The 21,192-nt window shown below is 41.7% G+C and overlaps 4 protein-coding genes across 7 annotated transcripts; 2 read left to right on the top strand and 2 right to left on the bottom strand.

Moving 5' to 3' along the window:
- Positions 1 to 25: 25 nt before the first annotated feature.
- On the bottom strand, positions 26 to 5,813 carry LOC108618864 (uncharacterized). 3 transcript variants are annotated; one of them, XM_089475359.1, is made up of 3 exons: positions 5,733 to 5,813; positions 1,405 to 2,242; positions 26 to 1,139 (listed from the first exon to the last, which is right to left on the bottom strand). In XM_089475359.1, the coding sequence occupies exons 1-3, from the start codon at positions 5,796 to 5,798 to the stop codon at positions 277 to 279; spliced, it is 1,767 nt and encodes a 588-aa protein (XP_089331485.1). In that variant the 5' UTR covers positions 5,799 to 5,813; the 3' UTR covers positions 26 to 276. The 3 variants fall into 3 exon arrangements, with proteins under 3 accessions (XP_089331485.1, XP_017870549.1, XP_089331484.1); XM_018015060.2 differs by lacking the exon at positions 5,733 to 5,813 and adding an exon at positions 5,191 to 5,655 and having other exon boundaries at positions 1,405 to 2,456; XM_089475358.1 differs by lacking the exon at positions 5,733 to 5,813 and adding an exon at positions 5,057 to 5,190 and having other exon boundaries at positions 1,405 to 2,456.
- A 929-nt stretch (positions 5,814 to 6,742) lies between these two features.
- Positions 6,743 to 8,362, top strand: Ssu72 (Ssu72 CTD phosphatase). Its single transcript, XM_018015051.2, has 3 exons — positions 6,743 to 7,109; positions 7,196 to 7,454; positions 7,538 to 8,362. The coding sequence occupies exons 1-3, from the start codon at positions 6,883 to 6,885 to the stop codon at positions 7,637 to 7,639; spliced, it is 588 nt and encodes a 195-aa protein (XP_017870540.1). The 5' UTR covers positions 6,743 to 6,882; the 3' UTR covers positions 7,640 to 8,362.
- Positions 8,363 to 9,368: 1,006 nt separating this feature from the next.
- Zw (glucose-6-phosphate 1-dehydrogenase Zw) lies at positions 9,369 to 13,888 on the top strand. 2 transcript variants are annotated; one of them, XM_018015032.2, is made up of 5 exons: positions 9,369 to 9,820; positions 11,516 to 11,646; positions 11,721 to 11,867; positions 12,269 to 12,486; positions 12,554 to 13,888. In XM_018015032.2, the coding sequence occupies exons 1-5, from the start codon at positions 9,817 to 9,819 to the stop codon at positions 13,629 to 13,631; spliced, it is 1,578 nt and encodes a 525-aa protein (XP_017870521.1). In that variant the 5' UTR covers positions 9,369 to 9,816; the 3' UTR covers positions 13,632 to 13,888. The 2 variants fall into 2 exon arrangements, with proteins under 2 accessions (XP_017870521.1, XP_089331487.1); XM_089475361.1 differs by lacking the exon at positions 9,369 to 9,820 and adding an exon at positions 11,293 to 11,443.
- A 2,214-nt stretch (positions 13,889 to 16,102) lies between these two features.
- On the bottom strand, positions 16,103 to 21,129 carry LOC108619508 (cytokine receptor). The gene is made up of 2 exons (XM_018016130.2): positions 19,416 to 21,129; positions 16,103 to 17,242 (listed from the first exon to the last, which is right to left on the bottom strand). The coding sequence occupies exons 1-2, from the start codon at positions 20,597 to 20,599 to the stop codon at positions 16,318 to 16,320; spliced, it is 2,109 nt and encodes a 702-aa protein (XP_017871619.1). The 5' UTR covers positions 20,600 to 21,129; the 3' UTR covers positions 16,103 to 16,317.
- Between the last annotated feature and the right edge of the window lie 63 nt (positions 21,130 to 21,192).

Raw genomic sequence — 21,192 nt, forward strand, 5'->3', positions numbered from 1 at the left:
GAAGCAAATGAGTTAATCGCTTGAATTGAGCGCAGTATTTAAATATATTAAATATAAATTTGTGATTCATTATAACAATATACAAATATATACAACAGTTTAAAACATAAACGGCAACAGGGCGGCAAGTGGGACATCATTAAAGCTAAACACTTTACGGTGGATGTCGTCTACAGCTACGCACATGCATACGCATATGCATGTGTGTGTTTAAATTTAACTTAGTAGCTAAAACTTATTTTGCCTAACTGTATTTTCTGACGTGGTGCACTGGGCTTAGACCAGTGTAGACAGCTCATGCAGTGAAATAGTTATATTGCTCATGTCCAGCGTTGGCGGTATTCCCGGACTAATCGATCCGCTAGCCTCGCGTCCCATCAGGCAGCTGCCATTGGCCGCAATAGATATCGGCTTGGGCGTTGGCGGCGTAGCTGTAGCCGGTCGCACGAGATACGGTGAGTTGATAATGCCGCTCGTATTATTATTATTGTTGTTGGTGCAGAGCAACGGATTGAAGCTGCCATGTGAATGATTCGGAGAAACGGGAGTCACTGAAGTGGGATGTTGCATCATGGAATGATTCTGTTGCCCGTAGACCGGCAACACAGGTGGACAAACGCTGCTGTTGAACAGCTGAACTGACGGCAAGTGCAGCGACATATTGAGAGGGGGCGTACGGTAGCTGATCGTCTTCTCCTTCTGCCACACGAAAACGTTGTGCACCATCGCACAGCCGCAGAAAACGATGCCAATGCCAATCAGAATGCTGGTGATGATCGCCGGTGTTGAGTGAAAATGATTGAAGGTGTACAGTATGATGCCGGTGAGAAAGACAGGTATGGAGATGAAGAATCCGCTCACAGCGCACGTCCTGCTTGCACTCGACTTCTCCAAGTACTTGTTGTCGCGCCCATCGAACATGGGCGAGCGCAGCAGCTTCACCGCAAAGAGAAATTGTATCGCACAGACCAGCAGACAGCAGAGATTCAGAGAGAGCGACAGGGCGCACAGTGCCAGAGTCACATCGTATACAATAATGAAGTCGTCGCCATTGATGCTGCGTATCACCGTATCTTCACGGGTGTTCGGCGAGATCTTTAGCAGAAAGATCAGTGAGAGCAGCGCCAACAGCAGTGAAACTGTAAAGAAAAGAATGAAGAATTTATATGTAGAAGTCTCGCGTTTTGAATTTTTATTCTTAGATGGCCGCATTGTATTTAAACCCATCACTAAAAACTGTAAGATGGCAACGCTGTTATTATATAAAATTTTTTATGCTGGAATCACACTGACTAACTGAATGCTTATGCTAGGCTGACAAATTTTACTCAGTGCTGCCATATCGCAACGACAATTTCAAATATTTTGAGTGCTGTCAGTTAGCTGAAAAGTGCTGCCACTTACCTAAACAAAGCAAACCCAAGCTGGTCAACACTTCGCGTGGTCCTGGACCATGTTTGGTTGGCTTTACAGTCGTCTGCAGCACCGAATTTGGATTTAGGCCCAAATTGTTGCAGTGGCTATAATTATGCATATTGCTGTTAATGTTGGTGATGTTGTTGTTGTTGAGGGAATGCTGGGGCAGGTGTAGTGGTTGCTGCTGCTGTTGCTGTTGGTGCTGCTGCTGCTGTTGATGCGTACTGCTGCTGCTGCTGGCCAACATGTGCTGATTCGTGTAGGTGTGATGATGCAGACTGTTGCCATTGCAATTGCCGTTGGGCGTGAGCGGCGTCAGCGGTTTCATAGGCGCCTGCGTAGCAATATTGAGCAACGTCGACGCATTACCAACACTTCGGACGCCGCCGTTCAGCATAGAGTTAGATGCATTGAGTGCGGATATGTTCAGCGGCTGTGGCGGCCGCAGGTGTATGTTGCGTGCCGTGCTAGCCACGGCAGCTGCCACCGGTGTCGGTGAAGCGCCAGCAGTTGCTGCCGCCGACGCCGACGCTGCCGCTGCCGCCGCTGCTGCGGCTGCTGCTGCTGCTGCTACGTTTGGCACGGGGCTCGTGGCAATGGTGGTGGTTGCTGTTGCCGCGGCCACCGCCGCTGAGGGTGGATTACCGCCGCTGTTGTTGTTGTTGCCATTGCAATTGCTGTTGTTGGCATTGCTGTTTCCACTGCCGTTGCTGTTACCATTGCCGTTACCATTGCCATTGCCGTTGCTGTTGTTGTTGTTGGCAGTGCGCAGCAGCTGTCCGCTGACAGGCGCAGCGGCTGTGGCGCTGCTCGCATTTGAGGCGTGCTTCAGCATTTCCTGTCCAGCTAGTTGAGAGCCTTCTGTCTCTCTCCCCCTCCCCTGCTTTGCTCCTCCTTCTTCTGCCTCCGCTTCGACTATGACGCTTTGCTGCCAGTGGCACCTGCTACTGCTGCTGCTGCTCCTGCTGGCTGGCTAAGTCTGCTCCGCAACGCAATGTTCCATGGATGGTTCACATAATGAATGCCGTGTGCCGGGAAGTCTATGCAATAGAAATTATATTTTCATTATAATAACAGTAATGATAATGATAATGATGATGAGAACACTAAAATCATAGAAAATACGTTAACTGAACTTCAATCAGGAAGAGAATATTAATAAATTAATGATAATGATAATGATTACCATCATGATTATGATGATAGAGACAAAGATAAGACAACTAAAATCATAGTGTAATTTTTAACTATAATTATAATATAATATAATAAATTCAACCTAGTAAATATAGTAATAATTCTAATAACAATGATAATAATATCAATGATAATGAATGATACAATGATGAGTGCATACTAATTAATGACAATCACGATTACGATAGTAAGCACAGAAATGATGATAATGACTAATAATGATGACATTAAATGATGTAATAGCAATGACAATTTAGAGATAGAAAAATATGGATGAAGAACAAAAAAATATTATTTTTTAATCAACACAAATGCTTTCTGCTCTCGCTATGATTGCTTTTCATATTCAGTGAGAAAATATCGAGAAGAACTCTAGAGCTCTTCTTCTTCTGCTGCGAAAAGTGACCGAAAGACAGAAACTGTCAGACTGTCAAACAGTCAAAATAGAGACTATAATAGATAAAAACTACGCCGAAAGTGCATTGTGAAGGAAAAGTAAAAAATGGAAGTAGGACTCGCATTAGAGGATATTCATTAGGACTGTATTCATGGAAGCTGAGAGTCAACTGGAATTACCAGGCACAAGGATTGTTAGAAGCTACTCTATTACTTAGAGCTGACTTATATTTGTGTGAAGAATAAGCGGAATCGCCCTATATCCACAGCATTATTATGAAAAGATCTTTGGAAATACATTTGGAATAGTATAGAATAAGCTTAATAGAAGAAACTATTTGAAACAGTCCTTTTTTCCGTCTCAGTCTCACTCACTCTCTCAATCGAACTCTCTCTCTCTCTCTCCTTCTCTCTCTTCTCTGCTTCTCTACAAATCTTAACTTCTTAAAGCAAAACAACGCCAAGTACAAGCTACATATATGTACATATATCGAGCCGAAAACAACTTTCTCAAAACTCTTTGCCACTGCCCAAGATTTACCTCTCTAGCTGAATCTCTGGAGTCTGGAGTCTCGAGTCTCGATTCTGGCCCCATAAAGTGTACGATCGGCATTTAGTTGGCCCCTTCTTGACAGCTCTACTCTTCTCCTCTCTTATCTTCTTGGCTCTTCTGCCTGTTCTGTTCTCTTGCCTGCTCTTCAATTTCCCCCACTCATTTAGGTCTGCACCGTTTTAATGGCTTTCTTCAGCGCTGTTTATCATGCCACGGCCAAAGCTGAGCCACTCAGATACAGCTTGGATACACCCAGCTAGTCAGATACTTAGATACAGATACGAATGCCAGAAGCAGAAGCAGAAGCCGAAGCATTCGCACGCTCAGTTTGCGCCAGAGAAATGAGAATTAAGTGGCTAGAGACACGTAGAGCCAAGTTCCTTAACCGCTCCATTTACATACTGTCTTTCGGATAGAACCAAACTCTGATCAAATCACGTTTCTTTTGACAGCCCCAAAATTTCTTGAACAAAGTCCTTGGCATAATTAGGTAGAAGCCACAATTCGTATTAATTAAGCGCTTTTTTTTTTGCTGACTCTCTTTTTACGCTTCCGCAAATGGGCTTATACGATAATTCATCGGATTTGTCTAGCTGGAGAGTTTTTGATATAGGTATGTACATAAGGCGAAAAAGAGAGAGAGAGGAAGAAAATGAAAGTGAATATAGCTCTGTCAAAGGGATATCGTGTACCGTATGATGTCTCCCTTTTTAATATTTTATATGTATGTATGTGTAGTATATAGTATTATAGATATATCATTTATTGATATAATCATTTAATTCAAGTTTTAGTTTTGACTTGAAATTGTTTCTCCAAAGAACGTTCCAATTCGAAGCCAACTGTCAAAGGTGTTCGAATCTGGAGTATAAATGTCTGAATACCATACAATGAATTCTTTGAATATCGTATTTCGATCCCGTATTACATCCCATATTATCATCCCATATTATGCATCTTCTAGCTGAAGTTTACATAAGTAAATTTCCGAAATTGGTTCTATACGAGCTGAATGACGTATTGATTATGGTATATTGAATGGCGTATATTGCATATCGTTTCTCGAATATCGTATACCGACATTACACATTGCACCTAGTTTACCAAACATCACGATATTTTAGCTTCAATAGAGTGCATATATTGCCTAATTTCTCAATTATTTATATCTAACAAAATTGCTTTATCAGCCTAATTATATATTGTCTATACATTATATCGTATACTTATTATAGTATATCCACTCCCAGCTCATCTTAGCTGAAGCCTTAACAGGTAGGCCAAATTGTATCGTATATCTGTCAGTTTCGATTAAGCATTTGTATCTTATAATCCACTACAGCTTGTATAGTTTCTTTAAAGAATAACTCTGCTGCGTATCTCTACAGCAGGTAGAGTATTTCGGCTTCGACTAAGTAATTTTGCCTGTATTGCTTACAGTTTTTTTTTTTTTGCATTGACTTCGCAGATGGTTTGAGGCGAAATTTTGATTACCTTGCAATTTGGCACATGCACAAAACACCGAAAAAATAACAAATAAAAAATATGTAGATACATGTGTATGTATTTGTGTGTGTCTGTATGGTAAACACTGTAATGCATTTTGGCGAGTTGTTAAACAAGTTTACCTTTTATTTATGTTTTTCTTTTTCTGTTTTCTTAAGCTTTTTTTTGTGTTCTTTGATTTTGTTGTTTCTTTAATTTCCGTTGCGCGGCTGTGACATTTGCATAGCCATGGCTAAATAATATTTTGAGTAGCTCAAAATTAATTGAAAAATTGGCTGGCTGGCTAGGTGTGTGTGTGTGTATCGATGAACGGGACGGGTCTAGGCCTGGCTGTGCCTCAACAGCGGCATTTTTCAGAGAGAGTGAGCGCGAGAGAGCGTGGAGCGAAAACGCGACGCGGCGAGTTTGAGGCACGAGCAGCAACTGGACGAGCACGAGCAAAACAAAACGGAGTCAAGCGAAGAGACAGGCTGCCCAACATACATGCATATGTATGGGTGCGTGCATGTGCATGCTATGGCTGCGCGTGTGTGTGTGTGAATAGAGCGGGCGACAAGTGAACGATGAGCGATCAAGTGACAAACAACGACTATCAACGACTATTCCCGAACACGAAGCCGAACCGCAGTCGGCATCAGCCGTTGGTTCTAGCCGCAGGGGCTACTGCTGCTGCCGTTGCCGTTGCCACTGCTGCTGTTGATGTTGATGTTGCTGCTTCCACTATTCGCATAACCAGTTAACAAGGCAACACATATACAACATATACACGTCTGCGAGTCTGTGTGCGTAGGGAAGAGATAGAGCGAGCCATCGAGTCAGCGTGCGCGCTGGACACAAGGCTGACGCTAAAATAACAAACACCGCGGCACAGTGGTAGCAATGTATTAGCAAGAGTAAAAATGAGAATCTTACTTAAAGCTGATAATATATTTAAATTTAAATATATATGTTTAATTAATATTAAGATTTGATTTCCCTTGTGAATCAGCAATTTATATATTTTGTATCACTCCCAATATATATATGTGAATCCACTGTGCAGCAAGCAAATAACCTGAACCTGATCGGCGCTCTGTCTATGTTGCACATCTGCATTTGCATCTGTGTGTGTGCGTATAGGGTATAGGCAAATCGAGCGCGTGTTGGTGTGCCACCGACCAAAAGCAAAAGCAACAGCAACAGCTTCAACTTGCTAAGCCACATTCCTCGAGTTCCGACTGGATCTGGATGGGACACAGGGCGTGCACTCTTTTGCATTACCTAGGGAGCTTGGCGTCTGTTTGCTGCCCGTAACTTGCCACATAACAACATTCTGTGTCTACTTCAACGTGCATACCAAGCATTCATAGCACATGTAAAGTTTATACATACGTAGTACGTACACATTTCTATCTATGCTTATGAAAGTCGTGCTACTGAAACCACATATTCTTCCATATGTTTATGTATCAATTTATATGCTATACAAATGTTGATTAATATTAAATCATTTGCAAAACATATAGATATAAATACACGTAAAATATTTATAGGCTTTCATATTCATATATGTAACGCTTTTATAACAGTCGGTCAAACCGGCAGCTGGTGCTGCCAGACATTTCAATATAGGTGTTATGTTTATTATATGGTCACACTCAGTGGCACTGTATTTGTTAAGCAGCACTGTTGTCTATCGGCCGGCCGCCATTATTTATCGCCTTACCTCACGCATTGTAATATTATTGACGAAGGCCATCGTCATTCCGTTGATAATCTGAAAGTCGTATTTTATAGTGGTTTGTAAAGCAATTCTATACACTGCCAAAACAGACATGACTGCGCCGGGCAAGCTATCCGTTGCTGTCGTCTGTTCATCGAACATGAATCGCTCTATGGAAGCGCACAATTTCCTAGCCAAAAAGGGCTTCAACGTGCGCTCCTACGGCACCGGTGAACGGGTTAAGCTGCCCGGCCTCGCATTTGATAAACCCAATGTTTATGAATTCGGCACCAGCTACGAGGAAATTTATCGCGATCTAGAGGCTAAGGACAAAGAATTGTAAGTTGCCCGAATCTGTACCTATGAATCATTCATCATCAATTTTCAATTGATCAACTTTCAACTGGTCGATTTTGCTCTTACAGTTACACGCAGAATGGTTTGCTGCATATGCTCGACCGCAATCGTCGCATCAAAAAGTGCCCCGAACGATTTCAAGAAACCAAAGAACAATTTGATATTATAATTACGGTAGAGGAGCGTGTTTACGATTTGGTTGTGATGCACATGGAGTCGATGGAGTCGGTTGATAATCGTCCCGTTCATGTGCTAAATGTGGATGTCGTTGACAATGCCGAGGATGCGCTAATGGGTGCCTTTTTAATAACGGACATGCTTAATTTGGTAATTTGATTTTGAAGCGTGTTTTATTTATTTATTTATTATAATTTGCAATTCGAGTGTTGGCTAATTTGCTGAATTTGCAGTTGGCGAAATCGAACGATATCGATAATGATATCGATGAAATGATACAAGAATTTGAGGAGCGAAGAAATCGTGTGATTCTCCATTCTGTGCTTTTTTACTGACAGCCGAAGACGTTTGGTAACGGTACTTTTCCAAACAATCACCCGCGTTCCACACTCGATCAACGCAATCGATGTGCTTATCGATACGTTAAGATTTGTAAATATGATGAGCGGATCGATCAGAAATGTCCACACTGCATGCCTACAAACAACTAGGACAAACCCACTCACAACAAGAAGGTCGAATTTCAAAAAAAAAAAAAAAAAAAAAAAAAACCAAAAAAATTAAAAAAAAAAACAAAAATAATTATGCAATAAAATTGTAATATGTGTTTACTGCATGTGCTATGCATACATTCATAATATATATATTTATAGGAGATATGTATGTAGCAATATATATATGTATATACATATGTATATTCAATGCGGTTTTAGACTGTTATCCTACACAAAACACGTGCAAAACTGATTGTTTGTAATTTTTTATATGATGTTCTCAACGTTTATTTCTAGTTTGATTGTAAATATAGATCACTGAACTATTTCGATTATTGGCATTTGTACACAAATATAGAGAAACACCAGTGTACAGTGAAAGCTCTTTTGAACGAACGCTGCCTCGCCATTCTCAACGAATGGAGGTTTTTTAAAATTTTGCATACAAATATGTTGAGAGAGATTGAAATGTAGCGGGACATCAACAGAGTGTTCACTGTATATGCATCAATAAATATATATACATGTAAATTTGTATATATCTGAAACTATTTATACAATAAATTTATTAGGTGTTTTATTTGATGATTCCATTCACCTGTCGATGGATTTGCGGCTTTGGACAACCTGTTGAGGCAACTGATAAGCTCTTAACCACACACACAAACACACACATTTCCATGTGGCTGAATCATTTGGAAGACCTTTAAAAATCCTCTGTTGGTGGTAATCTCCATGAATTGTATATTACTTAGAGATATTTATGTCTGTCCAATCTAAACGACTTTCATCTAGCTGCTAGATAATTCAAACATTATTTTATATGCGCCGGAAGATTTGAAAAGTTTGTGGAATGATAATAAATAAAAGTGAACAAGTTCTAAGCGCAATGAGCTTTTAACTAGCTATTTTTACTAAAAAAAAACCCAGATATACATTAAATGACCTAAAGCTAAATAAAAACTGTTTCCATTGGGGCAAAAAGAAAATTAAATATAAAAACATAGTTTTAATTCAAATATTAGTTGAAAATTCATTCATTCAAATTAAACACTTTCAATTATTTCTTAAACTTTATGTTTTTTTTTTTTTTTAGTTAATCGGAAATATATATTTTTCAATTTTTTAAAATTATTTTTCCTTCATACATTATTATCTAATATATAAGATAATTATTTTGTTTGTCTTTAGTGTGCTAAAAAGAGCTTTTTGATGGCATGTTCGTTGTATAAGCACATATTAATATTTACATTGCTTCTGGCTCTATTCAAATTAAATGGAAATCGCGAATTGCGCGTATTTTACAAACTTATTAAACGCATTTCTTGTTGTTGTTGTTGCTCAACACTGGCAACGCCTTTTGTTGTGAGCAAGAGTTGTATGGCATGTGCGTATGCGTTTGTGTGTGCCTATGCACAACAGAGAGCCCGGCACATTGGCCACGTTCAAGCTGAAAATATCACAAGCCCTCTCATCTCTCGCTCTCTCTCACTCTCTTTATTGTTGTTATTTTACATATAATGTATAGCGTGCGCTTGTGTTGCTGCTGCTTGTTGGCGTTCGCCTTATGTTCGCTTTGCACATTTGCTTTGGCGCATTCGCGCAGCGATCGTCTCAAGCTACATATCGTTAATATTTGAGGGCTCGCTGAAAACCAAAAGGCACCGAAAACTAAACCTTCTTGCCAAACTACTAAGCTTGCGCACCAAAATAAAATAAATAAAGGGGAAAAGACCATTAAACAAAAACTTTGTTCACGTTGCGCTTGCGTGCAAGTGCAGTCGTGTGTGTGTTTGTGTGTGTGCCTGTGTGAGTGTGCGTGTGTTTTGCCAACCGCAGCAAAAATCACAATATTTTCTGCGCTTGACCTTTATTCAAATTGTTGGTCAACAGTTTGATTAATTGCCGCACGGAAATCATTAGAAAAGTTGGCTTCAAAAATTGTCATCAAAGAAGACTGTCAGTGAGAAATAAGTAAACAAATAACAGTTAGCACACACACACTACGAAAAATAAACATGGGTAAGTTCATTAACGATTTACGATTTACGCATACGATATGCACGAAAGCTCAATGAATGCAACAGTTAGCGATTGGACGAGGAGAGCTGGGGGACGGTGACTGTGTTTGGTGTTGGTGTTGGGAAACGCAACAGGTGGCGCGCAATGTGCCGAGTATCTTGAGTGAGGGAGAGAGAGAGAGAGAGAGTGAGGACAGCGCAGAGATACGGCGACGAAGAGCGCGCGCAAAAGAATGCCCTTCAAATTGTGTTCTTTAGGTAAAAGGGTCACCTACAAAGCTTTGCCGTCGGCTTATCGCAATTCCAATCACTTTACCTCATTCTCCAATCTGTTGTTGCTATTCACTTGCATTCACTTAAAGATTAATGCGCTAAATGTTAACCTTTTCAAGTTAATGTTGAGCGACAGAGAGCGACCGAGAGAGGGGGCGAGCGAATTAGAGAGCGTGCATTGGCATTGAGAATTAGCCAATGTTAATGACATTGAAAATGTACACGTAAATAATTACACATGTATGAATGGTTTACATACATACCTCACGATATGTGTGCGTGTGCACATGTCGGTGTGCGTGTGCTGTTGTGTGTATGTGTGTGCGTGCATAAGCCTTTCAAAATGTATTTCAATGCCTTGTCAAAAGCAATGTTAAACACGATGCTGAATCATCTTGTAGGCGTAAAAAAAAGCACACAAATATGAGAGGGCAGTTAAAGAAATATAATGATTAAAAAACAAGTAGTCTTTTTGTTTTTGTTTATTGCGTGATTTGCTGCGTTCGCATTTCTGTTTGTCGTATCAGCATTGTAATTACAGTGAATGCACGTTATGCGAAAATAGAATTCAAGCTGCGAAAATTACTATAAATAAATATATATGATAAATGTATGTTGTTTATTCCAAGTATAACTGTATTAGTGTTTAATTTCAAAGATTGGGCTAGGATACAATGAGCTAAATCTAATCTAACTCTAGTTTTGAATAAGATGTAGTATATGCAAACTTTAGAAAGCACGTTTTTTAGTGTGTCAAATATAATTTTATATTATGATATGGTAAGTCATATCTTTATTATATACGATAATAAAGTAAGTTATATCTAGATAATCTATTACATATGTATACATATATATAATTAAATATGACCTACTCAAGAAACGTGCTTGCAAAAGCTCTAAAAGCACACAGAAAGTAGTTACAGAGATATATAATTTGTATTCTATATACATATGTACATATATATGTATGTATATCTACCTTCTATGTTATTTGACTCCATAAGAAAATAGATAGTCAAGTCAAAATGCCAAACGAGTGCATGTCCAATCGATTTCCGTCTCTGACTTTCAGCTGTTATTGCCCTATAGATCACAAACAGACGCACACAGACACAAACATACATATAGGTATGCAAACAGATGCATATATGTATGCATGTGTACATAGCCCCTCCAGTAATATGCACTTATCTGGCATACAGGTATGAATGAGCTGGGGACTAAGATATAGTCAGCGCTTGAAAGTCAAGCTAAGAGCATTGACAGATTTGATTTATTACGTCTCTGGTCAGCGGGTCGAACGTTACGTGCGAGTGGGCTTTCGGCTCAAGATAGAGTTACAGTTAAAGTTAAAGGAGTCCTAGTGTTTCCTTTCCAGAAATATATTTCATAAAACTATCGTTTCTTTCGTTTTGCCTAGAGTGCAAATGCTCAAAGCCCTCGGGCACCTTGGATCGCATCATCAACACTCTGAAGTGCTCAACTATGATATGCGAGGGCACACACTTTGACGGTCAAATTCCACACACTTTCGTGGTGTTTGGTGCATCGGTAAGAGATTCGTCGTTCAAAGGAGGATGATTGATCCCGATGCAGGATAACTCTATAAACACTTGCATTTACAGGGCGATCTGGCTAAGAAGAAGATATATCCAACACTATGGTGGCTATATCGCGACGATCTACTGCCGAAGCCAACAAAAATTTGCGGCTATGCGCGCTCCAAGATGACAGTGGACCAGTTGAAGAATCTATGTGAGCAGTATATGAAGGTAAAGTTGGATTCCTTTGAGTTCTCTTAAAGATGTGATACCCTGAAATATAGAGTTTATATGTAAGAGTATTGCAATTGGGCGTACTCGACTGCAGGGCTCAAAGACAACTGCATTTATACGGAATATCTCCGGATTACTGATGAACATAAAGACGGAAAATTAAACAGATATATAGACGGACAGATGCACCGACAGACGGACGGTTACAAAGCCATATACTCCCTCCCCTTCACACCGTGAACGCGTATATAAATTGTCAATAGAGTCGCTCGCTCGCTTCTATGCGATTCTCAAGCGAAGCTTTCAATTTTTCGAGAAGAATATTTGCTCAAATTGTTTGCTCTGCTCCTCTATGCGGTTCTCAATTTAATGGCATTCCACTTCTCTGCCCTTGACAGGTGCAACCGCATGAACAGACGAAATATAATGAATTCTGGCGCTTGAATAACTATGTTTCCGGACCATACGATGACGCCCAGGGCTACCAGGCGCTCAACCAGCACATGGAGTCGATCGAGAATCGGCTTAATGCGAATCGCATCTTCTATTTGGCACTGCCGCCCACAGTCTACAACCAGGTGACGTTCAACATCAAGCACAACTGCATGTCCAAGGGGTGAGTGAATGCTACATGGATAATCCTTAAGTGGATCGTGTCTAAATCTGCATTGATCTTTCGTTAGCGGCTGGAATCGCGTGATCGTCGAGAAGCCCTTCGGGCGAGACGATGTGACCTCGAAGGCGCTGAGCGATCATCTGGCCGGCCTGTTCGAGGAGGAGCAACTGTATCGCATCGATCACTACTTGGGCAAGGAGATGGTGCAAAACCTGATGACCATACGGTTCGGCAACAAGATTCTGAGCTCAACATGGAATCGCGAGAATATTGCCTGCGTCCTGATCACGTTCAAGGAGCCGTTCGGTACGCAGGGGCGTGGCGGCTACTTTGACGAGTTCGGCATCATACGAGATGTGATGCAGAATCATCTGCTCCAGATTCTATCGCTGGTGGCCATGGAGAAGCCATGCAGCTGCCATCCGGACGACATACGTGATGAGAAGGTCAAGGTGCTGAAGTGCATCAAGCCATTGGAGCTGAGCGACATGGTCCTGGGCCAGTATGTGGGCAATCCCGCAGGCAGCACGGCTGAGGAGCAGTGCGGCTACCTGGATGATCCCACCGTGAGCAAGGCATCGAACACGCCCACCTATGCCATGGCCGTCATTCAGATCAACAACGAGCGCTGGCAGGGCGTGCCGTTCATACTGCGCTGCGGCAAGGCATTGAACGAGCGCAAGGCCGAGGTCCGCATCCAATATCAGGATGTGCCCGGCGACATCTTCGAGGGCAACTCGAAGCGCAACGAGCTGGTGATACGGGTGCAGCCGGGCGAGGCGCTCTACTTCAAGATGATGACCAAGAGTCCGGGCATTACGTTCGACATTGAGGAGACCGAACTGGATCTCACCTATGAGCATCGCTATAAACATTCCGTGCTGCCGGACGCCTACGAGCGCCTCATTCTGGACGTCTTCTGCGGCTCCCAGATGCATTTCGTGCGCTCCGACGAGCTGCGCGAGGCGTGGCGCATCTTCACGCCCATTCTGCACAAGATCGAGCATGAGCGCATCCCACCCATTCCCTATCCGTACGGCTCCCGCGGCCCCACTGAGGCCGATCGCAAGTGCGTCGAGAATAACTTCATCTACTCGGCGTCCTACAAATGGCATGGCAATAAGGCGGATGCATCTCATCTTTGATTTGGGACTCCATGGGATCCACTGGCTTTTTGGTGTTTATGTTGATCATAGCGACATTTATATATATACTCTGCATATATATCTATGTATATATATGCATATAATAGGCGTTTTTTTTTTTAACTTTACCATCGGTTAACTCTATAATGGTTTTTTTTACTTACTATTATACATTTTTGTTGTATTAAATTGATTATATTTGATGTATGTATATACCTTAATATATATATATCGGATATATATATTTTTTTAATGCATTTATTTGCTTTTGAGGGAACAATGGGCTATACTAAGGCACACACGGAAGCTAAAATTTGATTTAAATTCATGCAAAGCTCATGCAAGAACCACTTTCTGCGTAATTCCAAATTTTTCGGTTAAAGTGGCTTCTGAGATATAATTCAAATTATAATTGTAAAGCTTAAATTTAGGGAAATCTGATCAAATTTGATCAAATAATACTCATTAAGAGAATAGTAAATCACTCTTCTCGGAGTCAATATAATATAATTGAGTTTACTTATGTATTTACATACATATATACATAGGTATTGTTATAGATATACACATATATAGATACATACATAGATAAAAATAATAATTTGAGTCCACTTATTTACGCTATATAGTATAATTATTTGCAGTAAATTTCTTAAAAATATCAACAAAAATCTTTCAAATCCCGATGTATATTTTATATTTGATATATATACATAAATCTTCTAATGCCTTTGACGATCGAAAATCTTTCAAAATTTGATTATCGTTAAGTTTTCGAAGTCGATTTTTAGGCATCAATTTTAATATTCAGCAATATAAAGATTTATATTTATATACTATCACTGACCAGAGATCCACTAACCAGAGAGACGGACGGACGAACGTGTGTGTGTGCGTGTGTCTTGGGTAAGCAGAAAGACGCGAAAAATGATTGAAATAGCTATTGCTCCAAGGGTTCAGGGGATCTCGTAGCGAGCAGTCTCGACTAGAGCTTTCTTACTTGTTATACCCTGAGCCCATTTTTAATGGGAAAGCAGGGTATAATGGTTGGGTTGAAATGTATGTAACAGGCAGAAGTAGGCGTGGCATACCCCATAAAGTATTTATATTATCGGTCAGGGCGACGAGCTGATTCGATTTGGCCCTGTCCGTCTGTCCGTCCGTCTGTCCGTATGTATGAACGCGTCAATTTCCGAAGATATAAGAAAACATTTTTTTTTTTGTTAAATGTCCGTATTTACAGCGCGGATATCAAGTTTATCATTAAAAATTGATAACTCATCCCGATCTTTTTTTATCGATAAAAAACCTTATCGAAAACCAGTTATAAAATTATATCTTATTGCTAGAGTCTCCAAATTTTTAATGTATGCTTATATGCAATTTCGGTTTTTGTTAAAATGTACCCCCCTCCTCTATATCCACCCCCTCACCCTCACTTTTGTAAAAGGCGTATTTCAAATACTAGAGACTTGCGCTTTGGCAATTGCATTCATATTCATGTTATAATAATCATAATCTGAAAGTTTCATGAAGATCGTATGTCCACAAAAAAAGTTAGTAAACAATTAAGTTCTCATAGTAAGAGCACACTGCAGGCTGCAGCCCATGTGTTTTTTTTTTTGTTTTTTTTTTTTGTGTGTATGTGTGTGTGTGATTTTTTATTTTTTTTTTATTTTTATATTCGTTTTTTGACAAGTTGTGTGGCGGCTAGGATAGCGCGCGATGCTTGCGGGACGGCCGTAAAGCATTGCTTCGCAAGCACTATGCGTTACCTTAGCCTGGGACAGCTCGTCTTCTTATTCGCTCGACTCTGCGGAGCTCCATAATCAATGTGCTTGTTAGTTTCCAAGCTTCCTCCGATTCCAGCATGGCGCTGATGGAGCGGCCCAGTGCCTCTTCTAGACGACGCCTCTCCTCCAGGAACCGTCCACATACGAAAAGGATGTGGTTGGCGTCTTCCACATGCCCTCGCCCGCACCAGGGGCACTCGTCAGTTTCCTCGTGACCAAAGCATCCATGGCCCGAGAGGATCTGCGAAGTTAACCTCGCCGTGTTTGCGGTTAACCCATGGTTCGACCCATAGCTCTACAAGAATCAGCTGCCTTTTTATGCACATGTTCTAAGTGCTCGCGGAAAGTTAATCTTGTGTCTAACATGACGCCAAGATACTTAATCGCCCTCTTTGACGCGATGGTGACGCTGCCTATCCTTATATGGGCAGTCTCCACTTTTTTGCGACTGCTTATGTAGGACGACTTCCGTCTTGTGCGCCGCCAGCTCGAGCTCCTATCAATCAGCTTCGTATGCGATTGATACTTTCACTGCACATATCCTCAGTATCTTAAAGCTCCTTGAAGATCCGAGCAAATACGAAATTGATAGGCCCTAGGAGACAGATTTTTCGGTGTCGAAAAACTTTGTCTAGTCTATGTGTTCTCTGGTGAGTGGTCATATAGTATACACATACATACATATATACACAGCCTCGAGCACAAATATCGATAGCCCAAATGGATTTGCTTATCAATATTTGTGGACGAGTCAGCATTTGTCTTTATCTCTCTGTTTAAATGACTTAAAAAAATGCGTAATTATGTGATGGAATATGAAGCGCCTCCGACATACATACATACATATATTGAAAGGAACAGAGAGGGAGAGCGAGAGATATGATCCAGATGCATCATGGCAGGCTCACATAGCCTGTGACTTTGACTGGCTGAGTGGGCTGCATGCAAATGTAGCCCGAGGGATTGGCCAGATCCGCAGCTCGTTTTGATATGCGGACGTAATCCTGGGGCTGAGCGGGCACCAGTGTGTCTAGGGGTCGAAAGTTTGCATAGAGCACCGGCGGATAATGAATGCGGGCGTTCAAATTCGTCTGCTGATCGTGCTCCTCCTGCCGCTCCTCCCGCTGCTGCTGCTCCTGCTGCATATGTGTGGTCAGAAGTGGAAGCTCCTGCCCCACTGTCGTTAGCGCCGGCGTCACACTCTGCAGACCCTCGGGCAGATCCACTTTAATGTTGGACATATAGCGCACCTTCCGCACTAAGAAATATATGAAGCCTCCGAGTATGATGAGCGCAATGATGCCCTGGATATTGTGCACATGGTCCGACTGGACGACCGCCGTCATCAGTGGCCTATGGTACCATTCCAGCCAGCTCATGCCGCCGCTGCCAAACGCATCGCGGCCATCGTAATTGGCCGAGACGGCCCATTTGTAGGCATCGATGAGCAGTCCAGCCGGCGGCTCATATTGGCACTGGCTGCAGCGTTCCACCTCAGCGGACTCAATGGCCAGGCCCTCGTTACAGCGGGTGTGGTCCGTTATGTTCCAGCTGCACCAGTAGACCGTGTAGCTGCTCAGCAGCATCTGCTCCTCCGGGGGATCCCAGGTGAGATGCCTCATCCTCCGGCCGGTGTCCAAGTTCTTGGGCACGCGTCGCGCCCGTCTCGGCGCGAGCAGCCAGGGTATTCGAATCCGACTGCTGTTAAGCGAGCTGCCCAACGAGTTCTGACTGCGCACGACTATCGTAAAGCTATCGCTGTTCAGTTCCAGATCGCTGATAACGGCTTCATTCGAATCGACGGCCACTTTGGCAGGACTGTCAGCAAAAAGTAGAAGAAGAGAAAGAAACTAAGCTATGCAGATCGATAAGTTGAATGATCGATAAGTCAATCTATGTATGAATTGAGAGATATATGTATGTATGTGAATGCATGTAGATTAATTGGTAAGTGGGTTAATCAAAGGTTTAGCGCTAGGAATGCAAAGCAATCGATGGTACTATCGATGGGTTTACGACATCGATAGTATTTTGCCACTATCGATAGTCTAACAAATTCAAAGCTCGACCAGCTTTGAACTAGTGATGTAAATTTGAATGAAAACATCGATGTCGATGTCCATCAATGTTTTCAAAATCAAGCATTGTTTGCTTTTCTTCACACATATAATAGCTATAAATGTAAATGAAGTCAGAAACATTTTTGTAAATTCAGACTTAAAATTTTAATTACTTTAAATTGTCGATGGTACTATCGATATTATCGATTCACTATCGACTGTTAAAGAAATCGAGGGTACCACTATCGATAATTTTGCAACGTATGTATATTAAATTAATAATAATATATAATAATAATATAATAATAATATAATAATATTATTAATTACAAAATTCAATTCAGAAATAAATTTATGTCTATTGATCGAATATATGATTTGGACTTTCAAATATATTGTACCAAAAATAAATGGATAAGTCAATTAATGGATCTCACTAGTAAACAAATAAGAAAGCTCTAGTCGAGACTGCTCGACTACGAGATCCCCTGAACCCTTCGAGCAACTGATATTTCAATAATTATTCGTATATGCACACATACACGCAAACACACAGACATACGTACAGTGTTGGCTTACTATGGGAACTTAATTGTTTAATAACATTTCTTGTGGATGGACTATCTTTATGAAACTTTCAGATTATGAATATAACATAGATATGCATGTATTTGCCAAAGCACAAGTCTCTAGTATTTAAAATACGCCTTTTACAAATGCGATGGTGAGGGGGACAAAAACCGAAACTGTATAAAATATATATAAGTATACATATAAAATTTGGAGACTCTACCTTTAAAGATGTAGGAGATATAAATTTATTACTAGTTTTCGATAATGTTTTTAATCGATAACAAAATAACGGGGCAAGTTATCGATATTTAAAGCAAAACTCGATATGCGCGTGCTACACACGGACCTAGGAAACAAAATTTCAAGTCTCTAGCTCTTATATCTTCTGAGATCGACGCGTTCAAACATACGGACAGACGGACAGACGGACGGACGGACAGACGGACGGACGGACAGACGGACAGACGGACGGACGGACAGACGGACAGAGCTAAATCGACAGAGCTAAAGCTCGTCGCCTTGAACAAAAATATATATACTTTATGGGGTCTGCCACGCCTCCTTCTGCCTGTTACATACATTTCAACAAAACCATTATACCCTGATTTCCCATTGAAAATGGGTTCAGGGTATAAAAACGCAGATCACATATACATACAGATACATGTATATACATACCTACATACATAATAATAGACTGCTCAGGTATTTAATATAGGATTTTCAGGGTATTTTCCCATTGGGCTTGAAAATTGTTTATGTATGTACATATATTTAAATGCGATGACCGCATTTCCATTTACATAAGTGATTATGGCAATACCATTCAAGTATGATGAACTCAAAATTCTACGAAATATAAGTTATACAGAATATGGCGAATAGCGATTATGGCACTAGGGAATTCATTGCCAACCTTAGCTGGAAGCTTATCCATTGATTGATTGAGTGACTGATTGGCAGAAAGATTGGATTGAAAGATTGCACAACTGGCATACTGAATGATGGACTGACAGATTGAATGATGGACTCACCAACGGACTAACTAATTGAAAGAGTGAGTGAATGACTGACTGACTGAATAAATGATTGACTGCTTGAAAGATTGATTGATTGACTAATGACTAGCCGACTAATAGACTATTCACAATTGAACCGAATCCAGTGATGATTGATGAACCTTCAACGAACGATCCCGAATGATTAGACTCTAAAGAGTCTGAAGATGCGTCAGAGGGAGTTACTTAGATCCAGATGCAGTCCACAATCAATCAATAAGTAAAGTGAAGTGAAGTAAAGCGATACTCGATCAGTGCTGGAGCTTGCGATAATTCAAGGCAATTGAAGAGCTGACTCACATGATTCGATTCGGATCACTGGACCTATGTACGGTCACGTTGTAGGTGAAGCCTGGACCATTGTGCTCCAGTTGGGGGAGAGGTTGCCAGTAGATGTGCAGCTCGTTCGGCTGTCTGGGATCGATGTGGTAGCCGTTTGGCCAGACTCGGGGTGGCCGTGCCGGCCGCTCTGGAAGCGTGTAGAAGCTATAGACAAAGCTAGGGCTTAAATGGGCGCCGGAATAGTTGTAGCGACGTTGCAGCTCAATTGTATAGTTCTGATATGGATGGGGCAGCCGGTAGAGGCAGACGCTCTCCCTGTTCGTCGCCTGCTTCACATCTGTCCAAAGGACGCTCGCATTGTTGATGTTGTCGTTCAGCAGCAGCTTCGACCACACGATTGTGTAGCCGATGTGGTTTGTGGACCGCTTGGCGCTCCACTCCAGGCAGATCGATGAGCTGTTTAGGCTGGTCACATTGAAATCGGCTCCCGGCCGCTCCAGCACGATCATCTGCTCGCGCCTCAGCTGGAATCGCTGGGAATGCTCACCCAATTGGTCGTGCAGTCTCAATGTGAAATTGAAGGCCTTTTGGAAATTGTTCAGCCGGCCGATGCACTGCATCCGTAAGCCTTGCCCAACCGGCTGGCAGGCGACAGTCCGACCGTCATGCTGTAGCGTGTAGTTCGCCGTGGCGTCCACCGTATCACTCATCGGCGGCCTGCTGAAGCTGCAGTTGAATAGCGCCGGAAATTTGGCGTCCTCGAATCGGCAGCTGAAGTCCACCACCTGCAATCGCACGCCCACCGGGAAGAACGTGGAGACTATCGATGCGCCGTTGCACAGGCACTCGTAGCCAAACGCTCGACCGTGCATGGGCTGAGCCGATGGCATCTCGTGGTAAATAGTCGTGTCATTCAGGATGCTCACCGTTAGATTTGTGCGGCTCGCCTGCATATACAATCGCTGGACTCCGCCGGCGCCGCACAATTGGTTCAGAGCGGCCAAGCTGTCCGTCCAGCAGGTAACGTTGTATGAGTCGCCCTCGCGCAAATTGGCCCGGGATACCTCAATATGGAAGTGATCGAGAGCCTCGTACTCGGCCAGGCATAATGTACACCAAAAACTGGCCAAGAATACGCTGACTAAAACAGTATTTCGCATTTCGAAATGCGTGCTTCGCATTGCCCTCATATATACGTACATGTGTATGTATGTATATTGTATTTACATTTATGTGTGGCTATCGCTGGGCCCTACTCGTACCGCTCCGATTGGACGCAGCTTTCAAACTAATCTTCAAGCGGAGCTCGTAATCAGTTTTGTGCTCGCTCCGTTAAATACATAGTATTCGCTGTTAATATTTGTATGTATGTATGTATATTCCGAATACAGTATGTATAATCATATATATAATATAATATCCGCCCACCAGGAGCACGGCGAATCTTCAGGGGCGTGGCATATCGAAAAATACCCTGTAATTTTCACATTTTTTGAGCGTAAGAATTCAAATTTTGCATTTAGGCTAGCTGTTGCTCGTTCTAAGAACTGGCCAAAAATAAGGAGTCTACGGCCACTAGGGGCGTGGCAATCGGCATTTATAGTGACCATATTGCGACATTTATATGCGTCAGCCAAAATGTACACATAAATAGGCTTAATAGGCATTGATATTGATTCGATTATTCTCGATAAAAAGTTATCGGATGAGCTATCGAAAAAATAAAGCAAACTCGTACTGCGTTGGTATACACGAGTATGCATGCCAAATTTCAGCTCTCTAGCTCTTATAACTT

This window comes from Drosophila arizonae, chromosome X (assembly GCF_054131065.1).
Source record: "Drosophila arizonae isolate 15081-1271.41 chromosome X, UAZ_ARI_1.0, whole genome shotgun sequence".
In the NCBI taxonomy this organism is placed as follows: Eukaryota; Metazoa; Arthropoda; class Insecta; order Diptera; family Drosophilidae; genus Drosophila; species Drosophila arizonae.

Coding starts and splice junctions, on each gene's coding strand:
- LOC108619508 (XM_018016130.2), bottom strand. CDS start 20,599: ATGTACGTATATATGAGGGCAATGCGAAGCACGCATTTCGAAATGCGA. Junction 17,243..19,415: donor AGTGATCCGAATCGAATCAT/GTGAGTCAGCTC, acceptor TTTTGCTGACAG/TCCTGCCAAAGTGGCCGTCG.
- Zw (XM_018015032.2), top strand. Junction 11,868..12,268: donor TATGTGAGCAGTATATGAAG/GTAAAGTTGGAT, acceptor TGCCCTTGACAG/GTGCAACCGCATGAACAGAC. Junction 12,487..12,553: donor CACAACTGCATGTCCAAGGG/GTGAGTGAATGC, acceptor ATCTTTCGTTAG/CGGCTGGAATCGCGTGATCG.
- LOC108618864 (XM_089475359.1), bottom strand. CDS start 5,798: ATGCGAATAGTGGAAGCAGCAACATCAACATCAACAGCAGCAGTGGCA. Junction 2,243..5,732: donor CAACGGCAACGGCAGCAGCA/GTAGCCCCTGCG, acceptor GAAATGCTGAAG/CACGCCTCAAATGCGAGCAG. Junction 1,140..1,404: donor CTTGGGTTTGCTTTGTTTAG/GTAAGTGGCAGC, acceptor TTTTCTTTACAG/TTTCACTGCTGTTGGCGCTG.
- Ssu72 (XM_018015051.2), top strand. CDS start 6,883: ATGACTGCGCCGGGCAAGCTATCCGTTGCTGTCGTCTGTTCATCGAAC. Junction 7,110..7,195: donor GAGGCTAAGGACAAAGAATT/GTAAGTTGCCCG, acceptor TTGCTCTTACAG/TTACACGCAGAATGGTTTGC. Junction 7,455..7,537: donor TAACGGACATGCTTAATTTG/GTAATTTGATTT, acceptor CTGAATTTGCAG/TTGGCGAAATCGAACGATAT.